At 35.7% G+C, this 21875-nt stretch overlaps 1 protein-coding gene across 1 annotated transcript in view; it reads right to left on the bottom strand.

Annotated features, from left to right (window-relative positions):
* LOC136035434 (agrin-like) overlaps positions 1-21875 on the bottom strand; it is a 225547-nt gene that overhangs the window by 27001 nt on the left and 176671 nt on the right. Inside the window, exon 8 of the mRNA XM_065717243.1 lies at positions 18289-18465. Coding sequence (XP_065573315.1) covers positions 18289-18465 — 177 coding nt within the window. The remainder of the gene's footprint in view (positions 1-18288; positions 18466-21875) is intronic.

Below are 21875 nucleotides of genomic sequence, written 5' to 3'. Positions count from 1 at the left end.
ACGGTATCATATTGGGCATGATTGATATCACAGGGGCATAAATTCTTTCAAAATGTTCAAATAATAAAAGGTAAGTTAAAAGTGACCCTTGTCAACAGAAACTAAAAATTTCCTAACCGCAATTCCTATGACGATAGCCGAATTGAAGTAATATAATTAGCTACCCATGTCAACAGTAATTGAAAAAGAAAATATCTTAATGCTGCCGAATACACCAAACGATTCAGAACCAGAATTTTTAAATTCATTAAGTTTGAAATACTAGAGTCATCCCAATGAAAATTATACTATCAAATTCAACATGCTTGTTAAAGGGGTAGCAATTGAGGGGGAGAAGGAAGTGCAAGAGTGTTCGGTTGTCCCTTTAGGTCATAAAAATATTTATCTTGGTGTTCCATTACACAATCGAAAAAAGAAAATGCCCCCCCCCTAACATTTGGAAAATAGCCTTTTTAGTGTCTTCTTATGAAAATCGAAAATGTGTTTGACCCCTCCCCACACCTGGTTTGGTAACCCAAAAGCAAAGATTCCAAGTCCCTACCAACAAGTGCACTCAATTTCATATTTTTTCAAAATTGTGTGTTTGGTTCCTATGTAATCCAAACCCTATTCAACTAAGCCCCTGTTTAACTCAACCCTCATCCAACTTACCCCTTTTTTGACCGCAACCTTGTTTAACATAACCGCAATGCAGCTCAACTCTCATTCAATTCAAATCCCGTACTATTCAAACCTCACTAAACTCAATTCCATTCAACTGAAGCCCATGGTACTTCAACCCCCGTTCGACTCAACCGCAATTCAATTCTACCCTGCAACATATTTTATCACGCTAGGTTGAACCCATTGTGTTGCGAGAGCAACACTGTTTATTCGTAGCACCCGGATTTCAGCCTATTCCTAGAAAGTGGTAAGGGTCTAACCTCTGCGGTTTTTACAGATAGTGTGGATCTTAGGCCGGATTGATGAATATGACTTTGCATTTTGGGAAGCTTCGTAGAACTTTTGCCTGGGGCCAAAAATCTATTGTTTCTACCCACTTCTGTTCGGGATTTCAGCTGAGTTTATCATTTGGTTTTTCGCACATTGGATTGCGGTAGAGAAATGGTATCAGATGTGCCTCTTAAACTTTAAAAGCTCTCTCATTGCTAAAGAAATTATAGTTTATCCTTTGCTCCTTTCTAAGTGACGACGTTAGAAACTTGGTCTATGGCAAAAAAGTCAACTTTTAAACTAAGATAGACAGATTATGTTTTTTCGACAGCAGTCGATAGCTCTTGGTGAGCTGCTCAAAGTGTATGACATCCATTTTTTGGTAGAAAAATTCCTTCATGAGATATATCGGTTAGAAAACTTAAAGGGGTTGACAACTTCAGTAGTAAGGTAGTACACACTGAAACCAAAAATTGGCCGACACAGAAATGGTATCAGATGTGCCTCTTAAACTTTAAAAGTTCTCTCATTGCTAAAGAAACTAGAGTTTATCCTTTGCTCCTTTCTAAGTGATGACGTTAGAAACTTGGCCTACGGCAAACAAATTAACTTTTCAACTAAGACAGATAGATTTTTTTTCGACGGTAGTCGATAGCTCTTAATGAGCTGATCAAAGTATAAGTCATTCATTTTTTGGTAGAAAAATTCCTTCACGAGATATACCAGTTTGAAAGTTTATAGGGGTTGACAACTTCAGTAGTAAGGTACACACTGAAACCAAAAATAAGCCGATACCAATTGTGAGACACATAAGGGAGTTTTAAGCAGCAGTCCGCTGTTAGCTCATAATCATCTTCGGCAATGAGGGGTTTGCAACTTTTGCTATTTGGTGTAGTTATTATTTGTTTCCGGTGTATTTGATGGTAAGACCAATAATAGGCTGTTAGGCTACAATCATCTTTAGCGATCAGGGGTTTGCAGCTTTTGCTAGTTACAATGAGGGGTTTGCAGCTTTTGCTAGTTACAATGAGGGATTGACAACTTTTACGAGTTGGTTTACCTAGTATTTATTTTAAGATCCTTACAGATTAACAACTTCAGCGTTTAATCGAAGCGAGGAAACAAAACAAAAGTGTTACTCTCGCAACAGTTTACTCAGCGAAGCCGAACTAAGGTTGCCGCAACGCCTTACGTTGCCCATGCAACGTAGATCTAGTTTGCTCTGGTTTGCCACATCTAAAGGAAGCATGCTGATAAAACAAAAGTAGTACCATTATATTCCTTATTCTAAATTCTTTCCAAATATCAGGATCGCTTTTATGACAATGCAGCCCCCCTCCCTTTATGGTCTCCCATATAGCCCTAGGATATACATAAAAAAACTAAAAGAAAACACTAAAGCAGCAAAATTGTTACTTTACAATTGCACAGTGTTTTTATTAATCAAATTATCTAGTTTTTTCTTTATTATCCGAATTCAATGTCATTTCAAATAGCGTTTCTATCCAACAATTCTACTGACATGTCTTAGCAGAAAGCTTTTCACCGGATCAAGACTGTGAAGAACTGGTTAACGAAGAAGACATGAGGTATCCCGAGATGCAAATCAAGGGGAAAATATATTATTTTGACAACACCTAACAGCATCAAGGGGGTGGGGCACATTCTGAGAAAAGTGACCTTGACACTTGGAAAGAACATAACATAAGGGATCTAACGGTGCTATTTTTATTATATGATCAGGATTCCTTTAGGTATGGTCGACAGCAAATTTACCAAATAGGGTTAGTTGAATGTGGGTTGAGTATCACAGGGGTTGAGTTAATCGGAAGTTGAGTTGCATGGGGTTGATTTGAATGGTAGCCGAATAAAAAAAACAATCGTAAAGAAGAGATAACGAGGATAATAACAACCAGTGAAAAATAGAAGAAAACTATGCAAATACTTCGGTCGAGACCTCCGTTTGACCATCTTCAGTGTAGAATAAATAAATGGAAAATACAGATAAAATTCCACAGGATAGTTAAAAAAAACCATTAAGCCAAGCACTAAAACTAAAAGAAGAAGACCATTTCCAAGTAACAGTGAAAGGGCGATCGAACTAAAAATACGATAGAGAATGGTATTTCAAACTTACATTTCGTGTAAAGCTTTTTTAAAGGCTAATCGATTACTAGGCAAGGTATTATCGGTTTTATGCTTTAACCCTTTGAGCCATTAGATAAATACAGAATTAGTTCTAAGGGAGAGATTCGGGGAGGAGGGAGTTAGAAATTGATGTATGGTCCACAGGACCGTACCCAGTATTTCTAGTTTTAGGGGGGGTGATATCGTGATGGGGGAGGGGGTACACAAGAATATTTGAAAACGCATCAAAAATTAAAAACTGCCATCTACTCTCTTATGATTTCTGGGAATATTTCTGGTTTACGCTGTTTTTAGGAAATTATAGAGTAACATTAAACCCCAAAATGAGCAGAATTTATTCTGTATAGGAGGGGGACTGCCCCTGCTTTATCCACGCCTCCACCTCAAGGTCTCAAAAACTTTGAAGGGTGCTCATTAGATCAGAAATTGAGTGTTCAAGTCCTTTTTTTTAAGTTGGAAGTGATTGGAGAACAACCACCCGCAGGAAGGGGAGGCATTTTCCAAGAAAGAATATTCCGCGAGGGTTACTTTCCATTGGTGGCATTTTATATTACGCTGTGGTGTTTTCGGGGGGGGGGGTATCTCCTGAGTAGAAGGTTATTTCTGCTGGGGGTATTTTCTAGAGGGGTGTTTTCCGGGTGGGATATTTTCGGGGGGATAAACACCGGCCACCGGTATTATCAGAGATCCTATTAGGTTGCGAAATATTATTTTGTGGACAGATATAAAAACGATCGGAATTAATAAGTTCATTATAAATGGGTTAGATTAGTTTCTCTAGTATCTGTATTGAGGGCGACCTTTGGTGGCTATGCTTTTTTATATCAACTGGCTCCCAGAAAAATTGCATGAGACCTTTAACTGGGCAATAACGAGGTACTGTCAAAGAAAATGAAACAGAGTGGATTGTCATAGGCATATTGAGCCAAGGCGGAAACAGAAGTCTAAGGCTTTCGGCGTACCCCCATGGCTTTGTCTATTGAGGACCTGTGTTCCGATAAACTCCAAATTATTGGTGGGTCCTCCCAATATAGAAACAGCCGCAAAAACAGGGAATTCTATCAAACCACTACTCAGAATAGGGCTGGTTTTGTCCTTGCCTGTTGTTGAAAAAGTTCACAATTTTGTTTGAATTTTTAAAAGTGACATTAAGGTTATATTTTCTTAAAATTCTCAGTTCCGTCACTCAATTTAGGAATACAGGGTAGACCAATGAAACGACTCTTATCACCCGCCAAAGGGATGCTATCCGTTGGGGTTGTGGAGCTGATGCATCCTTTTCTGCCATTTTTACCCTTTTTTCTATTCTGGATTCAAGTAAGTTTATGCAATATCCATTACAAATTAAAATGCCCTTAAGATAGTTCAGTTCTTGAACTATTTGAGCTTCTGAGCATGTTCGCAGCACATGATGGACCAAAGATACAACTACTCCTCGATTTACGCAAGGAGGGTGTTTCGAAGAAAAATACAAATACCAAACGTTATATGTGGGCTTCCTATAAATCAAAAACTGAAAGGTGAACGACTTATTGAGAATTAAGACGTGGAAAAGGCAGTTTATGATTATATTCTAGTTCTAAGGTGAACTGAAGATTAGAATGGGTCAAAAAGGAGTTAAGGGACATCAGTCCATGATCCCACAAAGGAATAACGTCATCTACAAACCGACCCCCCAGAAATGGTGTTTCAGAGTAGAAGTTTTAAAAAAGAGGTTTGAATAAATTTTATGTAAAAAGTGGCCAAAATTGGCCAAATTTGGGAATATTGGTTATTGTGTCGGAAATATAAGGAAGAAATATTGCAAAGGTGGGCAAGACACATAATAGTTTCGATATCTAATGTTTTCTAGTCCATTTGGTCAATATCTATGTATATATATAAATAAGTTGTCTGTGTGTGTGTGTCGAGTGACGTCATGTTTGTGTGTCGACTAACGTCATGTTTGTCGACTGACGAAATTACAGACCGGGACATCGGGACACAAATGACGACCGGGACATAGGAAATATAAATGACGACCGGGACACTCAAAGAGAAAGCGACAGGGACACAAGGAATGTTCGATTAGCAATCACCATCAATAAAGCACCGGGACACAAATGACGACCAGGACACAGGGAATATAAATGACGACCAGGACATAAGTAAAAAAAAAAAACAAAAAAAAAACAAAAAAGAAAAAAAAACTAAAAACTAATAAAAAAAACTAAAAAAGCTAAAAAACTAAAAAAACTAAAAAAGAAAAAAAAAGAAAAAAGGAAAAAAAACTGAAAAATAAAGGAGAAAAACAAAACGAAAAAAAAATAAAAATAAAAATAAAAAAAACTAAAAAGGTAAAAACTACAAAAAAAAACAAAAAAGAAAAAAGAAAACAAAACAAAAAACTAAAATAAAAATAAAAAAAACTAAAAAAGTAAAAACCAAAAAAAACTAAAAAGAAAAAAAAGGGGAAAACACAAAAATTTATTTCATCATATACCAATTCAAAAACAAATGTATATACAGACCGGGACACCGGTACACAAATGACGACCGGCACACAGGGAATATAAATGACGACCGGGACACAGGGACACAACTACAACAGGGACGCCGGGGGGCACAGGGGATATATAAATGACGACGGGGACACAGGGAATGTTCGATTAGCAATCACCATCAACAAAGCTCAAGGGCAATCATTAGAATCATGAGGTATACCTAAAAAACAAACTAAAAAAAAGTAAAAACTAAAAACTGAAAAAAAACACCAATTCAAAAACGAATGTATATACAGACTGGGACACCGGGACACAAATGACGACCGGGACAACGGGACACAAGGAATATAAATGACGACCGGGACACTCAAAGAGAAATTACAGCCTGGGACACCGGGACACAAATGATGACCGGGACACAGGGAATATAAATGACGACCGGGACACAGGGACACAACTACAACAGGGACGCCGGGGGCACAGGGGGATATATAAATGACGAAGGCGACACAGGGAATGGTCGAATAGCAATCACCATCAACAAAGCTCAAGGGCAATCATTAGAATCATGAGGTATGGATCTGAATACGGATTGTTTTCCCATGGACAATTATATGTTGCATGTTCAAAAGTCGGTAAACCTGACAATCTATTTATATGCACAGACAATGGGACAGCGAAGAATGTTGTATATTCGCAAGTTTTACGTAGTTAAAAAGATATATATATATATATATATATACATATATATATATATATATATATATATATATATATATATATATATATATATATATATATATATATATATATATATATATATATATATATATATATATTCACAGGTGGGACACAGGGGCACAACTACAATGGCGCGTAACTAATATGGCGCGTAACGACTTACGCGCGCGGGGGGGCTTGGGGGGGCGCGAAGCGCCCCCACCAGCTAGGTGTTGGGGTGGCACGAAGCGCCACCCCAACAGCTAGTTATCTTCTAGTTTTCTTTGAAGAGCAAGTCATTTTCGTTTGAATCGTTTGAAGTATTTTCTAATGCAATAAGATGTATCCATACAAATAGCATTGAAATTGAGCAACATTGTGTATTTTTTATATCGAAGTCTGTTAGTTTTTTAACTTGTCGAATTGAATTTTTAATGTTAGAAGTTTGCGTAGACATAAGAGGACGAAAAATTGTGGACAACAACTTTCCTAGTATGGCAGCTGGAGAGCTATCGTAGACATAAGAGGACGAAAAATTGTGGACAACAATTTTCCTAGTATGGCAGCTGGAGAGCTATATGAAGCAACAATGGGGCGTAGAGGAACTCAATTTTTGTAGATTTTTGGAAGACAATAGAATTTAGGATCGGCGCAACCTTTGGGATAAAACATTTTATACATTTGTGGAGTAATACGTCTTTCAGTTTTCAAAACTTCTAGCTCCTTTCTTGTTTCTCGGGTGAACTTATCGGTAGCGTCTGAATCTGTAGGCTTATAAGAGCGAGTGTCGGATAAAATATCCGTAAGTTTTGGTAAAAACGATGTGAATTTATATGTCTTGATTTTTTTAGTAAGAGGAATACGGAGTAAAATCAAGAACACTCTTAACTTCCTCTCCTCTAAGTTATTTTGGATTTTCCACAATACTTCTTGATCCGGATTAGGACAGAATCTAGGAAGAAAACATCTGGAGTTTTATAATTTTTCGTACTGTATTTTACAAAATTTTCTAATAAGCAAGCCCTAGCCATAAAAAGGTCGTGATAGAACAAATTATGAGCTACTATTTTAGAAATCTGCCAGTGAACGGTTTTGCTGTAAGTAATAACGGATTTTTTTTTTTTTAAGATTGTACTACTAAAGAAGAAACGTCGGTGTTTATGGTCTTTTAAAATGTGAATCAACAGTTCGTAGTAACGAACTGTAGTAAGGAGCGACCCGGCTCAATAGTAAACAAAACTATAAAAAACGAAATTTTGATGCTAAAAGATACATCAAAAGAATTGGATTTTCATACTGATTTTAAATATATAACTTTCATCAAATTTAGTCTCTGTCATCAAAAGTTACGATCCTGAGAAAATTTGCCTTATTTTGGAAAACAGGGGAAAACGCCCCCTAAAAGTCATAGAATCTTAACGAAAATCACACCATCAGATTCAGCATATCAGATACACCTCTAGTAGAAGTTTCAAGCTCTTATCTACAAAAATGTGGAATTTTGTATTTTCTGCCAGAAGACAGATCACGGGTGCGTGCTTTTTTTTCTTCTTTTCCCCAGGGTTCATCGTATCGACCAAGTGGTCCTAGAATGTCGCAAGAGGGCTCATTCTAACGGAATTGAAAATTTCTAGTACCCTTTTTAAGTGATCACAAAAATTGGAGGGCACCTAGGCCCCCTCCCACGCTCATTTTTTCCCAAAGTCAACGGATCAAAATTTTGAGATGGCCATTTTGTTCCGCATAGTCGAAAACCATAATAGCTATGTCTTTGGAGATGACTTACTCCCCCAGAGTCCCCGGGGGAGGGGCTGCAAGTCACAAACTTTGAGCAGTGTTTACATACAGTAATGGTTATTGGGATGTGTACAGACGTTTTCAGGGGGGATTTTTTGGTTTGGGGGGGGGGGGTTGAGGGGAAGGGCCTATTTGGGAGGATTTCCTTGGAGGAATATATCATGGGGGAAGAGAAATTCAATGAAAAGGGCGCCGGATTTTCTAGCATTACTATAAAAAAAAACAATGAAAAAATAAATATGGAAAAGTTTTTTTCAATTGGAAGTACGGAGTAGCATTAAAAATTAAAACGAACAGAGATTATTACCCATATGAGGAGTTCTTCTCCACCTAAATACCTCGCTCTTTATGCTAAAGTATTTTTTGTAATTTCAACTATTTATTCTACGGCCTTTATGATTCAGGGGTCATTCTTAAAGAATTGGGACAAAACTTAAGATTTAGTGTAAAGAGCGAGGTATTAACGAGGGGATAAACCCCCTCATATACATAATAAAAATATAGGAATATAGAAGTTTGTTAAGTAACAAACTTAATATATTCCCTCCAATTAATTGCCCTCCAATTTTTCGGTTACTTAAAAAGGCAACTAGATCTTTTAATTTTTAACGAACGTTTTTATTAGTAAAAAATATACGTAACTTAAGAATTAAGTTACTTAACAAACTTAATTTTTTAAAAATGTTTTAAAAAATAAAGTTGAGAGAAAGAGTCAAACTTTAGCGTAAAGAGCGGGGCGTTGAGAAGGAAACAGCCTCTTTCATACACGGAGTAATTTCTGTTCGTTTTAAGTTTTAATGTCGCTCCTTACTTTCAGTTTAAAAAACTAGTTTTTTTTATTTAGTCAATGACTAAAAACCAACCCTATCAGTGAATTACCTTTCTGATTGTGTACCTAGATTTAAGAGGAAATGAAAAGAATTCGGAAGAGCTCTCTCTACCCTATAATGTTGAAAAAATTCTTGGTGGTTTATTAGGTTATTGTATTTTCTTTTGACAAATCAAAATAATTAAGAACAGACTTGGTCATATAGTCCCCATAAGCTTGTCCTAAATTTCTCAGACCATACTGGCTAAGCATTACAAAACGAAAAAAAAAATCGTAAAGAAGAGGAAATGGGGATTTTAGCAGCCAGTCAAAAATGAACTGTGCAAATATTTCGGTCGAGTTCTCCGCTCAACCGTCTTCAGTGCAGATCAGAATAATAAAAACAGGTAAAAGTCGACAGCATAATATAAAAAACTGAAAACAAACATTGAAACTAAAGTAGAAGACTCATTCCAAGTAGCGATGAAAGGGTAACAGAATAAACAATACGATAGTGAATGGTAAATTCAGTTGAAAATTTCTATTTGTGTAAAGCTTTTTTGCATCTCCTTCGGACAAGATTTGTCTGACACCCTAACGACACCCTAACACCCTAACGACACCCTAAACGACACCCTAAGAAAACCATAAGAATTATAACCCAAAAGCTCATATTTCACATTTCAGATCAAAAGAATGATGTCACCATTGGTTACATCAAATAGTTTGTGGTAACGAACTGTAAGTAAGAAGCGACGCGGCTTAATAGTAACCAAAACTCTAAAAAATGGAATTTTTTATACCATTAGCTATATTAAAAGAATCGGCTTATCAGACTGATTCCAAATATTTAAGTTTCATTAAGTTTGGTCTTACCCATCAAAGGCTACGAGCCTGAGAATATTTGCTTTATTTTCGAAGAAGGGTCAGATTCAGCCTATTCAGATTCAGCGTATCAGAGAATCTTGTTGTAGGGGTTTCAACATTTTATCTACAAAAATGTGGAATTTTCTATTTTTTGACAGAAGAAAGTTCACGGATGCGTGTTTATTTGTTTTTGTTTTCCAGGGTGATCGTATCGACCCACGGGTCCTAGAATATTGGGAGATGCCCATTTAAATAAAAACTAAAAGTTCTAGTGTCCTTTTTACGTGACCAAAAAGATTCAAGGGCAACTAGGTCCCCTCCCCTGCTTCTTTTTTCCCAAAATCGTATGATGAAATTTTGAGATAGCCATTTTGTTTATCATAGCTGAAATGCCCAATAACTATATCTTTGGATATAACCTGACCCCCCCCCCCCACGGCTCCAAGGGAAAGGTCCCTAAGTTATAAGATTCCCCCATTGTTTACACAAAGCATTTGTTATTGAGAGTATACATACATTTTCGGGTGGGAGGGGAGAATCTTCTGTTGGGGTTTTTCCCACGGGGGAATTTTCCATGGGAAGGAAAGTTTCCAGGGGAGCTTTTCAGGGAAAATTTTACAATTGGGGAATTTGCCAGAATTCCTATACAGAATTGTTTTTATGTCTTGCATTATCATTGTGGTAATGTTAAGGAATACTGCCCGCGGTAGATTTTCACCGGGATTGAATTGTCTAGAGGATAAGTCCACGGGGAGGGATGTTTATCCGTGAAGGAGCAGTTCAATTTCAGAAATTAAATGAAAAAAAAGTTTTTTTATCTGAAAGTAAGGAACAACATTAAAACCTAAAACGAACATAAATTATTACGTATATGAAGGGGTTCCCCTCCACAACATCCCGCTCCTTACGCTAAAGTTTGTATTTTGTCCTAATTTTTAAGAACAACTCCTTCAACACAAGGATCATCTTATTAGGACAATAAGAAGCTTTTTCAAAGTGCTAAAAAAACTTTAGCGTAAAGAGCGAGGTGTTGAAGAGGCGACAACCGCCTTCCCATTCGTAATAATCTCTCTTCGTTTTGAGTTTTACTGTTGCTCCTTAGTTTCAACTTCATTCAACTTCAATTTAAAACGTGGAATGTTAAAGGAGGTGATTATTCCCTAAGAACTAAAAGAACTCTATAAATGAGGGTGAAAATGAACATAGCTTAAGTAAGAAATTAGTTTTGTTTTACAGATGAAAGTACAAAGCGACACTAAAGCTTAAAACAAACAGGGGGTCCTCCCAGCCACTTATATTTAGCACTAAATAGCATTGAACTTACGCTTTATTTAGGGAGTGATCAATATCTATAATATTCGGATGCTTAAGTATAGTGAGGAGTCGAAGGGATGGCATTCATCATCGTATATAGGATAATATATGTTCGTTCTGAATTTTATTGTCGCTTTTTGCTTTCATTTGAAAAATCTTGTTTAAATATTATTTTGGGAAATAATGGAGGTTCTAAATCGTTAGGTTAATAGATTGATCAATGAATTAAAAAAAAAAAATTCCTTGAAAAAATATATATTTGATACTAATAGATACATCAAAAGAATTGGATTTTTGTGCTTATTCTAAATATACAAGTTTTATAAAATTTAGTCTTACTCATCAAAAGGTAAGAGCCTGAGAAAATTGGACTTATTTTGGAAAATAGGAGAAAACATCCCCTAAAAGTCGTTGAATATTAACGAAAATCCCACAATCGCATTCAGCATATCAGAAAACCCTGCTGAAGAATTTTGAAGCTCCTATCTACAAAAATGTGGAATTTAGTATTTTTTGGCAGAAGACCGGTCACGGGTGCGTGTTTATTTGTTTTGTTTTTTTTTTCCCCAGGGGTGATCGTATCGACCCAGTGGTCCTAGAATGTTGCGAGAGGGCTCATTCTAACGAAAATCAAAAGCTCTAGTTTCCTTTTTTAAGTGACCAAACAATTGGAGACTAGACCCCCTCCCACGCTCATTTTTCCCAAAGTCAACGAATCAAAATTTTGAGATAGCCATTTTGTTAAGTATAGTCGAAAACCCTAATAACTATGTCTTTGAGGACGGCTTAGTCCCTCACAGTCCCTGGGGCAGGGGCTTCAAGTTACAAACTTTGATCAGTGTTTACACATAGTAATGGTTATTGAAGAGTGTACAGAAGTTTTCAGAGGAATTTTCTTCTTGGTTGGGGAGGGGATTGAGGGGAGGAGGTTACGTTGAAAGATCTTTCCATGGAGGAATTTGTCATGGGAAAAGAGAATTTGAAGGGGGCCAAGGATTTTTGAGCATTGTTTAAAACAGAAAACAACAAAAAATAAATATGAAAATGTTTTTTCAACTGAAAGTAAAGAGAAGCAGTAATAAAAAAAAACGAACAGAAATCATTGCGCATATGAGGGGTTCATCTCCTCCTAAATACCTGCTCTTTACACTAAAGCATTTTTGGTAATTTCAACAATTTATTCAACGGCCTTTGTGATTCAGCGGTCATTCTTAAAGAATTGGGACAAAATTTAAGCTTTAGTGTAAAGAGCAAAGTATTAAATAGGGGGCAGCCCCCCCCCCCAAATACGTAATAAGAATATACGAATATAGAAGTTCGTTACGTAAGTTAATTCGTAAGTTACGTATATTTTTGGTTAATAAAAACGTTCGTTTAAAATTAAAGTTCTAGTTGCCTTTTTAAGTAACCAAAAGATTGAAGAGCAGCTAAGCCTCCTCCCCACCCCTTTTTCTCAAAATCATCCGACCAAAACTAAGAGAAAGCCATTTAGTCAAAAAAATTAACATGCAAATTTCGTTTTAAGTATTCATGTACGAAGAGCCAAAATCAAAACATGCATTAATTCAAAAACGTTCAGAAATTAAATGAAAAAGCAAGTTTTTTTTAACTGAAAGTAAGGAGCGACAATAAAACTTAAAACGAACAGAAATTAATCCGTATATGAAAGGGGCTGTTCCCTCCTCAACGCCCAACTCTTTACGCTAAAGTTTTTTACTGTCTTAAAAAGTAGATTTGAGAAAAAGTCAAACTTTAGCATAAAGAGCGGGGCGTTGAGGAGGGAACAGCCCCTTTCATATACGGAGTAATTTCTGTTCGTTTTAAGTTTTATTGTCGCTCCTCTCTTTCAGTTAAAAAAAACTTTTATTTTATTTAATCAAACAGTTCGTGGTAACGAACTGTAGTAAGGAGCGATCCGGCTCAATAGTAACCAAAACTCTAAAAAATTGAATTTTGATATCAATAGCTACATCAAAAGAATTGCATTTTAATGCTGATTTTAAATATATAAGTTTCATCAAGTTTATTCTTAGCCATCAAAAGTTACGAGCCTGAGAAAATTTGCCTTATTTAGGATAATAGTGGGAAACACCCCCTAAAAGTCGTAGGATCTTAACGAAAATGACACCATCAGATTCAGCGTATCAGAGAAACCTACTGTAGAAGTTTCAAGCTCCTATCTACAAAAATGTGGAATTTTGCATTTTTTGCCAGAAGACAAATCACGGGTGCATGTTTTTTTTTTTTTTTTTTTTTTTTTTTTTTTTTTTTTTTTTTTTTTTTTTTTTCCAGGGGTTATCGTATCGACCAAGTGGTCCTAGAATGTCGCAAGACGGCTCATTCTAATGGAAATGAAAAGTTCTAGTGCCCTTTTTAAGTGACCAAAAAAATTGGAGGGTATCTAGGACCCCTCCCACGCTCATTTTTTTCCCAAAGTCAACGGATCAAAATTTTGAGATAGCCATTTTGTTTAGCATAGTCAAAAATCATAATAACTATGTTTTTGGGGATGACTTACTCCCCCAGAGTCCCTGGGGGAGGGGTTGCAAGTTACAAACTTCAACCAGTGTTTACATATAATAATGGTTATTGGGAAGTGTACAGATGTTTTCAGGGGGATTTTTTTGGTTTTGGGGGTAGGGTTGAGGGAGGGGGCTATGTGGGAGGATCTTTCCTTGGAGAAATATGCCATGGGGGAAAAATTCAATGAAAAGGGCGCAGGACGAATCTGGTCACGTTAGAAAAAAACGTCAAATTAAGAGCTTAATATACAATGCTGGGTGTTCGGAGCCTCTCTATTATGGAGCATAATTTGAAAATAACACAACTATACGAGCGATAAAACATATATACCACAACCATAACTCAACTAACGAAAGAACTGCTAAGAGATAACACAACTATAAAGCGAAAACAGGTGAAAACTAACGGGAAAATAAACGAACTAAGAGGTGGATCATATTTTGATCCACATTAAAATATGTGCATCATATTTTGATGCTAAAAGTTACATCAAAAGAATCGAATTTTTACGCTGATTCTAAATATATAAGTTTCAATCAATTTGGTCTTTGTCATCAAAAGTTACGAGCCTGAGAAAATTTGCCCTATTTTGGAAAAAAGGGAGAAACATCCCCTAAAAGTCATAGAATCTTAACGAAAATCACACGATCGCATTCGGTATATCAGAGAACTCTATAGCAAAAATTTCAAGCTCCTATCTAAAAAATGTGGAATTTTGTATTTTTTGCCAGAAGACATATCATGGGTGCGTGTTTATTTGTTTGTTTGTTTCTTTTTGTTTTTTTTTTCCCAGGGGTCATCTTATCGACCAAGTGGTCCTAGAATGTGGCAAGAGGGCTCATTCTAACGGAAATGAAAAGTTCTAGTGCCCTTTTTAAGTGACCAAAAAAATTGGAGGGCAAACATATATACCACAACCATAACTCAACTAACGAAAGAACTGCTAAGAGATAACACAACTATAAAGCGAAAACAGGTGAAAACTAACGGGAAAATAAACGAACTAAGAGGTGGAAGGGGCCCAGAGAAAAAATATAATCCTTTTTAAATTTTGAGCCTAACTTCCGCAAAGGAGTAATAATGTCAGAAGCCCCGAAATACCGAATTATTTTCTTTTCAAACTGTTCGTGGTAAGGAACTGTAGTAAGGGGCGACCCGGCTCAATAGTAAACGGAACTCTAAAAAACGGAATTTTGATGCTAAAAGTTACATCAAAAGAATCGAATTTTCACGCTGATTCTAAATATATAAGTTTCAATCAATTTAGTCTTTGTCATCAAAAGTTACGAGCCTGAGAAAATTTGCCCTATTTTGGAAAAAAGGGAGAAACATCCCCTAAAAGTCATAGAATCTTAACGAAAATCACACGATCGCATTCGGTATATCAGAGAATTCTATAGCAAAAATTTCAAGCTCCTATCTAAAAAATGTGGAATTTAGTATTTTTTGCCAGAAGACAAATCACGGGTGCGTGTTTATTTGTTTGTTTGTTTTTTTTTGTTTTTTTTTTTTTCCCAGGGGTCATCTTATCGACCAAATGGTCCTAGAATGTCGCAAGAGGGCTCATTCTAACGGAAATGAAAAGTTCTAGTGCCCTTTTTAAGTGACAAAAAAAATTGGAGGGCAAATAGGCCCCCTCCCATGCTCATTTTTTTCCAAAAGTCAACAAATTAAAATTTTAAGATAGCCATTTTGTTCAGCATTGTTGAAAACCATAATAACTATGTCTTTGGGAATGACTTACTCCCCCACAATCCCTGAGGGAGGGGCTGCAAGTTACAAACTTTGACCAGTGTTTACATATAGTAATGGTTATTGGGAAGTGTACAGACGTTTTCATGGGGATTTTTTGGTTTGGGGGGTGGGGTTGATGGGAGAGGGCTTTGTGGGAGGACCTTTCCTTTGAGGAATATGTCATGGGGGAAGAAAAATTCAATGAAAAGGGCGTAGGATTTTCTAGCATTACTATAAAAAAAAAACAATGAAAAAATAAACATGAAAACGTTTTTTCAAATGAAAGTAAGGAATAGCATTGAAATTTAAAACGAACAGAGATTATTACGCATATGAGGGGTTCTAAAAATACTTTAGCATAAAGAGCGAGGTATTTAGGAGGAGATAAATACCTCGCTCTTTATGCTAAAATATTTTTAGTGATTCCAACTATTTATTCTACGGCCTTTTTGATTCAGGGGTCAATCTTAAAGAATTGGGACAAAACTTACGATTTAGTGTAAAGAGCGAGGTATTAACGAGGTTACAAACCCCCTCGTACACATAATAAAAATATAAGAATATAAAAGTTTGTTACGTAAGTTAATTCTTAAGTTACGTATATTTTTTACTAATAAAAACGTTCGTTGAATATTTAAAGTTCTAGTAGCCTTTTTAAGTAACCGAAAAATTGGAGGGCAGCTAGGCCTCCTTCCCCACCCCTTATTTCTCAAAATCGTCTGATCAAAACTAAGAGAAAGCCATAGGCCATATAGGACAATCTTATGGGGACTATATGACCAAGTCTGTTCTTAATTATTTTGATTTGTCAAAAGAAAATACAATAACCTAATAAACCACCAAGAATTTTTTCAACATTATAGGGTAGAGAGAGCTCTTCCGAATTCTTTTCATTTCCTCTTAAATCTAGGTACACAATCAGAAAGGTAATTCACTGATAGGGTTGGTTTTTAGTCATTGACTAAATAAAAAAAACTAATTTTTTTAACTGAAAGTAAGGAGCGACATTAAAACTTAAAACGAACAGAAATTACTCCGTATATGAAATGGGTTGTCCCCTCCGCAGTCCCTCGCTCTTTACGCTAAAGTTTGACTCTTTGCCACAATTCTACTTTTTAAAACAATTAAAAACTTTAGCGTAAAGAGCGAGGGACTCGTTTTAAGTTTTAATGTCGCTCCTTACTTTCAGTTAAAAAAAACTAGTTTTTTTTATTTAATTAGATAGAAAAGAAAGATACGTTTTTTCAATGAAAATAAAGAGTGACATTACAATATGAAGAAAAAAGATAATTCTATGTATACGGGAAATACCGACCCATCATCCCCTTGCTATTAACGCTAAAATATGACAATTATTTTCGTAAGATTACTTTAAAGTACAATTAACTTTTTAAAAACAACGTATTTCTTACTGAAGTAAAGAGCGAAGAAGAAACTTATAACGAACAAGAATTGTTGCTTCGAAGATTACGTAAAATATATCTACAAAACTGGCTCAAATAAACTGATTCATGGTGTTTCCCGACACTTGTAGAAATCTAAAACTTAGCATTTTACTAGAAAACAAAATCAAAGTAAAAATACAATTTTCGCTAAAGAGCAGAAAAGTCTACAAGCAGACTTCGGAAGATTAATTTAAAAGGCTTTTAATTGTTTTTCACCATCCATGACATAAATGCTTCTATTATACAATTATAAATCTCTAAAAACTTCAAGCAAGCTCAGTGAGGAGAATCAGGAGAGAGTTGCGATACAATAATTCAAAATTCGGCATTATAACCTTAATCTCAGCCTTTTCTTTTAGGATCCCATAAATCATTAGATACTAACTTTAGTGAGGATTGATTTTAGACTTTTAGTTGCAATAGTTGATACAGATCTACAATGAGCTACTTGTACATTTCTTTATTCTTTTTATCAGAATGGATTTAACATAAAAAAAATTAATAATTTTCCACAATTAAATTTTTAATGTTTTGTTTTGTAACTTTGAAAGTTTTGATTTGGGCAATTCATTGTTTGACATAATTGGGTATCCAATTTAGAACAAGAACCAGAGACAAACTTTTAACACAATTCTTATAGACATTTTATTTGAGTTTGGGTTGAACAATCCTTAAAGACATTTAAGAGCCTGTTTAGTCAATCTGCTTTGCTTAATTCTTGGAAAATAATTAGAAATAAAGACGTTAAAACTCATTTTAGACAACAGATTATTAATTTTAAAATTGTTTTTGTTATGGAAGAAAGGATGGAAAATATTTGACTTGTTTTAGGTAATTAATTTATATAGCCTAAGCTCACTTGCCACACATGCTATATATTGATTTTATGTTAATTAATAGGTGGCTGGTAGTCTACAAAACTGAAGGTATTTTGTAGCGCTGTCTGCTACTTATTTCAATTAGCAAGGTATTTGATAATTCTACCTGCTACTCATATCAACTTATGCTATATAAGAAACAGCAAAAGAAAAACCGTAAAATATTTCATTATGCCTTAATCTAAGACATGTTCAAATATTTTTAATGAAGTTATTTTACTTAATTTCTACATAGAAAAAACATTTCTAAAATAAAAACAATCCTAATTGGTAATAAATTAGGTATATTTCAAGCGAAAGCACTTGAAAGTCTTACTGAGATATTCACTATTGAAGGACATGCTTTCTTGAAAGATTTTTTTTAAGCTAAGACAGGCCACTGAAGAGTCTATTACTAAGAAAAGATACGCCTCAATTAAGGATCGTTTGGAATAGAATCAAAACAAAATAATTGAGATAAAATCCGGTATATTTGCATGATATTGTCTTTAGGGAAGGGGAAGAGTGAGTATATTACGTATCGGAAATACCAGGATATAATTAATAGCCGAGTAAACATACTAATCATCCTAAAACTGGATTTGTATACCTGCAATATTTGTTTAGTATGGTAGGATTCTTACTAAAATAACACTTACCCGCAATTCTGGGATTTCATCTCACATTCATTTCTATAGATTTTACCATCTGAGCCACAGACAGATATTATTCTGGAGTCACAAGTTTTATTGCAATTACTTGTCATAAGACATCTGTCCAGTGAAGCAGGCATGACAACTTGACCGCATGTTAGCTTTTTCATTTCGCATTCTGACCTGTGAATAAACAAAACTTAACTAAAAGATGTAACTCAGGAAAGGCTATACAAAAACAGTGGGATAAAAAAAAAACCACCTACAATTACGAAATACAGCTCAAGTTAAAATTGAGTTAAAGAGCGAGGAGGGTGGAAACCGCTTCAAATGCGGGAGAATTATCCAAACAACACCTTATAAAATTCGGGTTTTCACATCCTTTCTCTGCTTTAATTTGAAAATTTTTATTGCCAAGTATTTAATTTGGGCTTACGATAGGTTAACTCATTGTCGGCCTAGTTGGTACTTTTTGCTATTTGATCAGCGATGGAAAAATTTTTGTATAGCCTGAGTTCCAGAAAATTCCATGGAGGTGAGCATAAATATGTCTGGACCATTTCCTTTTTCTTTAAATCGGAAAACCAGATGTAATCGGGAAACGATTACATTTTCTATTACCTAAAATTTCCTTTCATTTTTTTCCTGACTTGCATGCGGAATTTAAAGCAGTCCAAAGTGCTTACCTTGCATTTGGACCACCGCCTGTTCCGTTTCCTAATGCAGCTGATTGTCAAGGAAGTTGCTCAAGAGTCGGCAATCATATTCCTTGTTATCATCAATGCTAGTCATTGAAAAAGTAGAAGAATGGACAGACGACTATTACCCGTTTACCACTTTTCTGAGAAGTTAGAGATTGGTTTATAGGGTAAATGTAGCGCATTGCAACAGGATAACTGTGCGGGCATGAATAGTTGCAGGAAAACTCTGAAGAGCCACATTGCATTAAGCCTCATAAATACTGGCAAATGGTTAGAGTGACTCCGTCTCCCCAGGCTGTGATAACAAGTAATTATTCTAGAGGGCAATGGGGTTTTTCAACCTATTCTTGCTAAGTTAAGTTCTTTTTATTAGGAAATGTTTGTGGATTCATCAATCAATACCAGCACCACCAATAGATCAACACCGCTGGCAGTCGTTGGAGGACAATTTTCTTGGGTGTACTTCTTTTGAAGTTAATCCAAAGAGTATAGGAAACAAACAAGATAAGTTAGTCCCTGATAAAGAAATTCCCAATACTATCTAGCGTCAGTGAGTAAACTCATGGATTTAAAATTTTCTTATCTCTTTTGGTGTTTTTTTTTTATCTTTGTTTGTTTTTTTTTTACTTTCGCCTTACACTGGTGACAAAGATAATGAAACTACTTTTGATCCTACTGATTACGTTTACGCAACTTTAAAAAAAACCAAAAAAAAAACCGTGAATTGTCAGTTTAATTGACATATATTAATATTTATTCCTTGAAGTTTTAATACTTTTTTTTTTATTCGTGAAAGTAAAAAAGTGCAAACATTTAAAATGTATTCTGTTTTCAGTAAAGCGCAAATTGTGTTCTGGTCTTGAGAAGGCATGGGGGTTATCAGCCCTAGTCATGTTAGCTCTTTACTTTTCTTTGAAAAATTTGTCTTGTGGAAAAAGTTTTTTTTAATAATTTCTGTTCGTTTTTAATAACATGGTCAATTTGATGGAAAAAAATGTATATTTTTACAGTTTTTTTCCTATAAGAATCCATAGTATGGGTTGCTATATGTATTTTGGAGAAACTTTTTCAACAATTTTTAATCCTGACATAAATTGTATGATTTTAAATTTAATTTTATAGGTTCTTAAATTGACCTGAAAAATAGAACTTAATATCATTCTCAAAAGATTCTATTTATGCTCTTTGACAACCTGGGTAAACTTACACTCTTTTTGTTTACTTAAATTGTAAGAGCAGAAGTAGTGATAGTGGTATCCCTAAAAGTCTCAACTTAATGCCCCCAGTCATCCTGGATATATGGCTGAGGTGTCTTTGTGGCTACCACAGCCACAATGCCATTTGATTTTATTTAAAACAACATATAGATTTAAAGCATAATGGATTAATTACATAATTGTGGGGTGTTGGCATGCCTAATATTCCTAAAAACATAGTTGATGGACCGTTCTACTATACTGAACGAAATGGCTGTCTTAAAATTTTGACCGGATGTGTTTGGAAAATGAATGGGTTTGAGAGAAGGTCCGCTTGCCCTCCAAGCTCATGTTACTCTTAAAAAGGACACAAGACACTCGCGCTGTAATTGGAGTGCAGGGGGAGGACTTTCCCCTTTACGTATCGGGTAAAAACATTTTAAACAAGTAAAATAAAAAAGTAAAAACATTTCATGTGTATTTTGTTTTCAGTAAAGTGCACTTATAATTTTGTCTTGAGAAGGTATCGGGGTTTTCCAAGACATAATTTCCAGAACTTTCAACTAGGCTGAACAAAACTTCTATCTCAAAATTTTGATTAGATGTGTTTTGGGAATTGATGGGCGTGGTGTGGGGGGTGGCTTGTTCCCCTCCATTCACTTTTGACTAATAAAAAAGACACAAGTCCTTTCAATTTTCAATCGAATGAGCCTTTTTCGAAGTTTGTACGATAAGAAATGGTCATCTCAAAATTTCTGTTAGATGCAATTCGAGAAAATAAAAGGTGTAGGGGAGGGGGGTAAAACCCTCCGATCACTCTGAATCTCACAAAGGGCACTAGAACTTGTGATTACCAATTCAATGTGCCCTCTCCGAAGTTTTTACGATCACCCTTTCTATATATATATATATATACTAGCTGTTGGGGTGGCGCTTCGCGCCACCCCAACACCTAGTTGGTGGGGCGCTTTGCGCCCCCCCAAGCCCCCCCGCGCGCGTAAGTCGTTACGCGCCATATTAGTTACGCGCCATTGTAGTTGTGTCCCTGTGTCCCACCTGTGAATAGAGATAGATATAAATATATGTTTTTAACTACGTAAAACATGCGAATATACAACATTCTTCGCTGTCCCATTGTCTGTGCATATAAATAGATTGTCAGGTTTACTGACTCTTGAAAATGCAACATATAATTGTCCATGGGAAAAACAATCCGTATTCAGATCTATACCTCATTATTCTAATGATGTGTCCCTGTGTCCCGGTCGTCATTTATATTCCCTGTGTCCCGGTCGTCATTTGTGTCCCGGTGTCCCAGTTTGTAATTTCTCTTTGAGTGTCCCGGTCGTCATTTATATTCCCTGTGTCCCGGTCGTCATTTGTGTCCTGGTGTCCCGGTCTTTAATTTCTATTCGAACAATCCCTGTGTCCCGGTCGTCATTTATATATCCCGAATTTGCCCTTGGCGTCCCCGTTGTAGTTGTGTCCCTGTGTACCGGTCGTCATTTATATCCCCTATGTCCCGGTCGTGATTTGTGTCCGGGTGTCCCAGTCTGTAATTTCTCTTTGAGGTTCCCGGTCGTCATTTATATTCCCTTTGTCTCGATCGTCATTTGTGTCCCAGTCTGTAATTTCTCTTTGAGTTTTTTTCTTTTTAGTTTTTTTTTAGTTTTTTACCTTTTTTCTTTTTTCAGTT

The sequence above is a fragment of the Artemia franciscana genome, chromosome 14, assembly GCF_032884065.1.
Source record: "Artemia franciscana chromosome 14, ASM3288406v1, whole genome shotgun sequence".
In the NCBI taxonomy this organism is placed as follows: Eukaryota; Metazoa; Arthropoda; class Branchiopoda; order Anostraca; family Artemiidae; genus Artemia; species Artemia franciscana.
The sequence above is the reverse complement of the archived record's forward strand: the minus strand, read 5'-3'. Positions and strand labels throughout refer to the sequence as shown.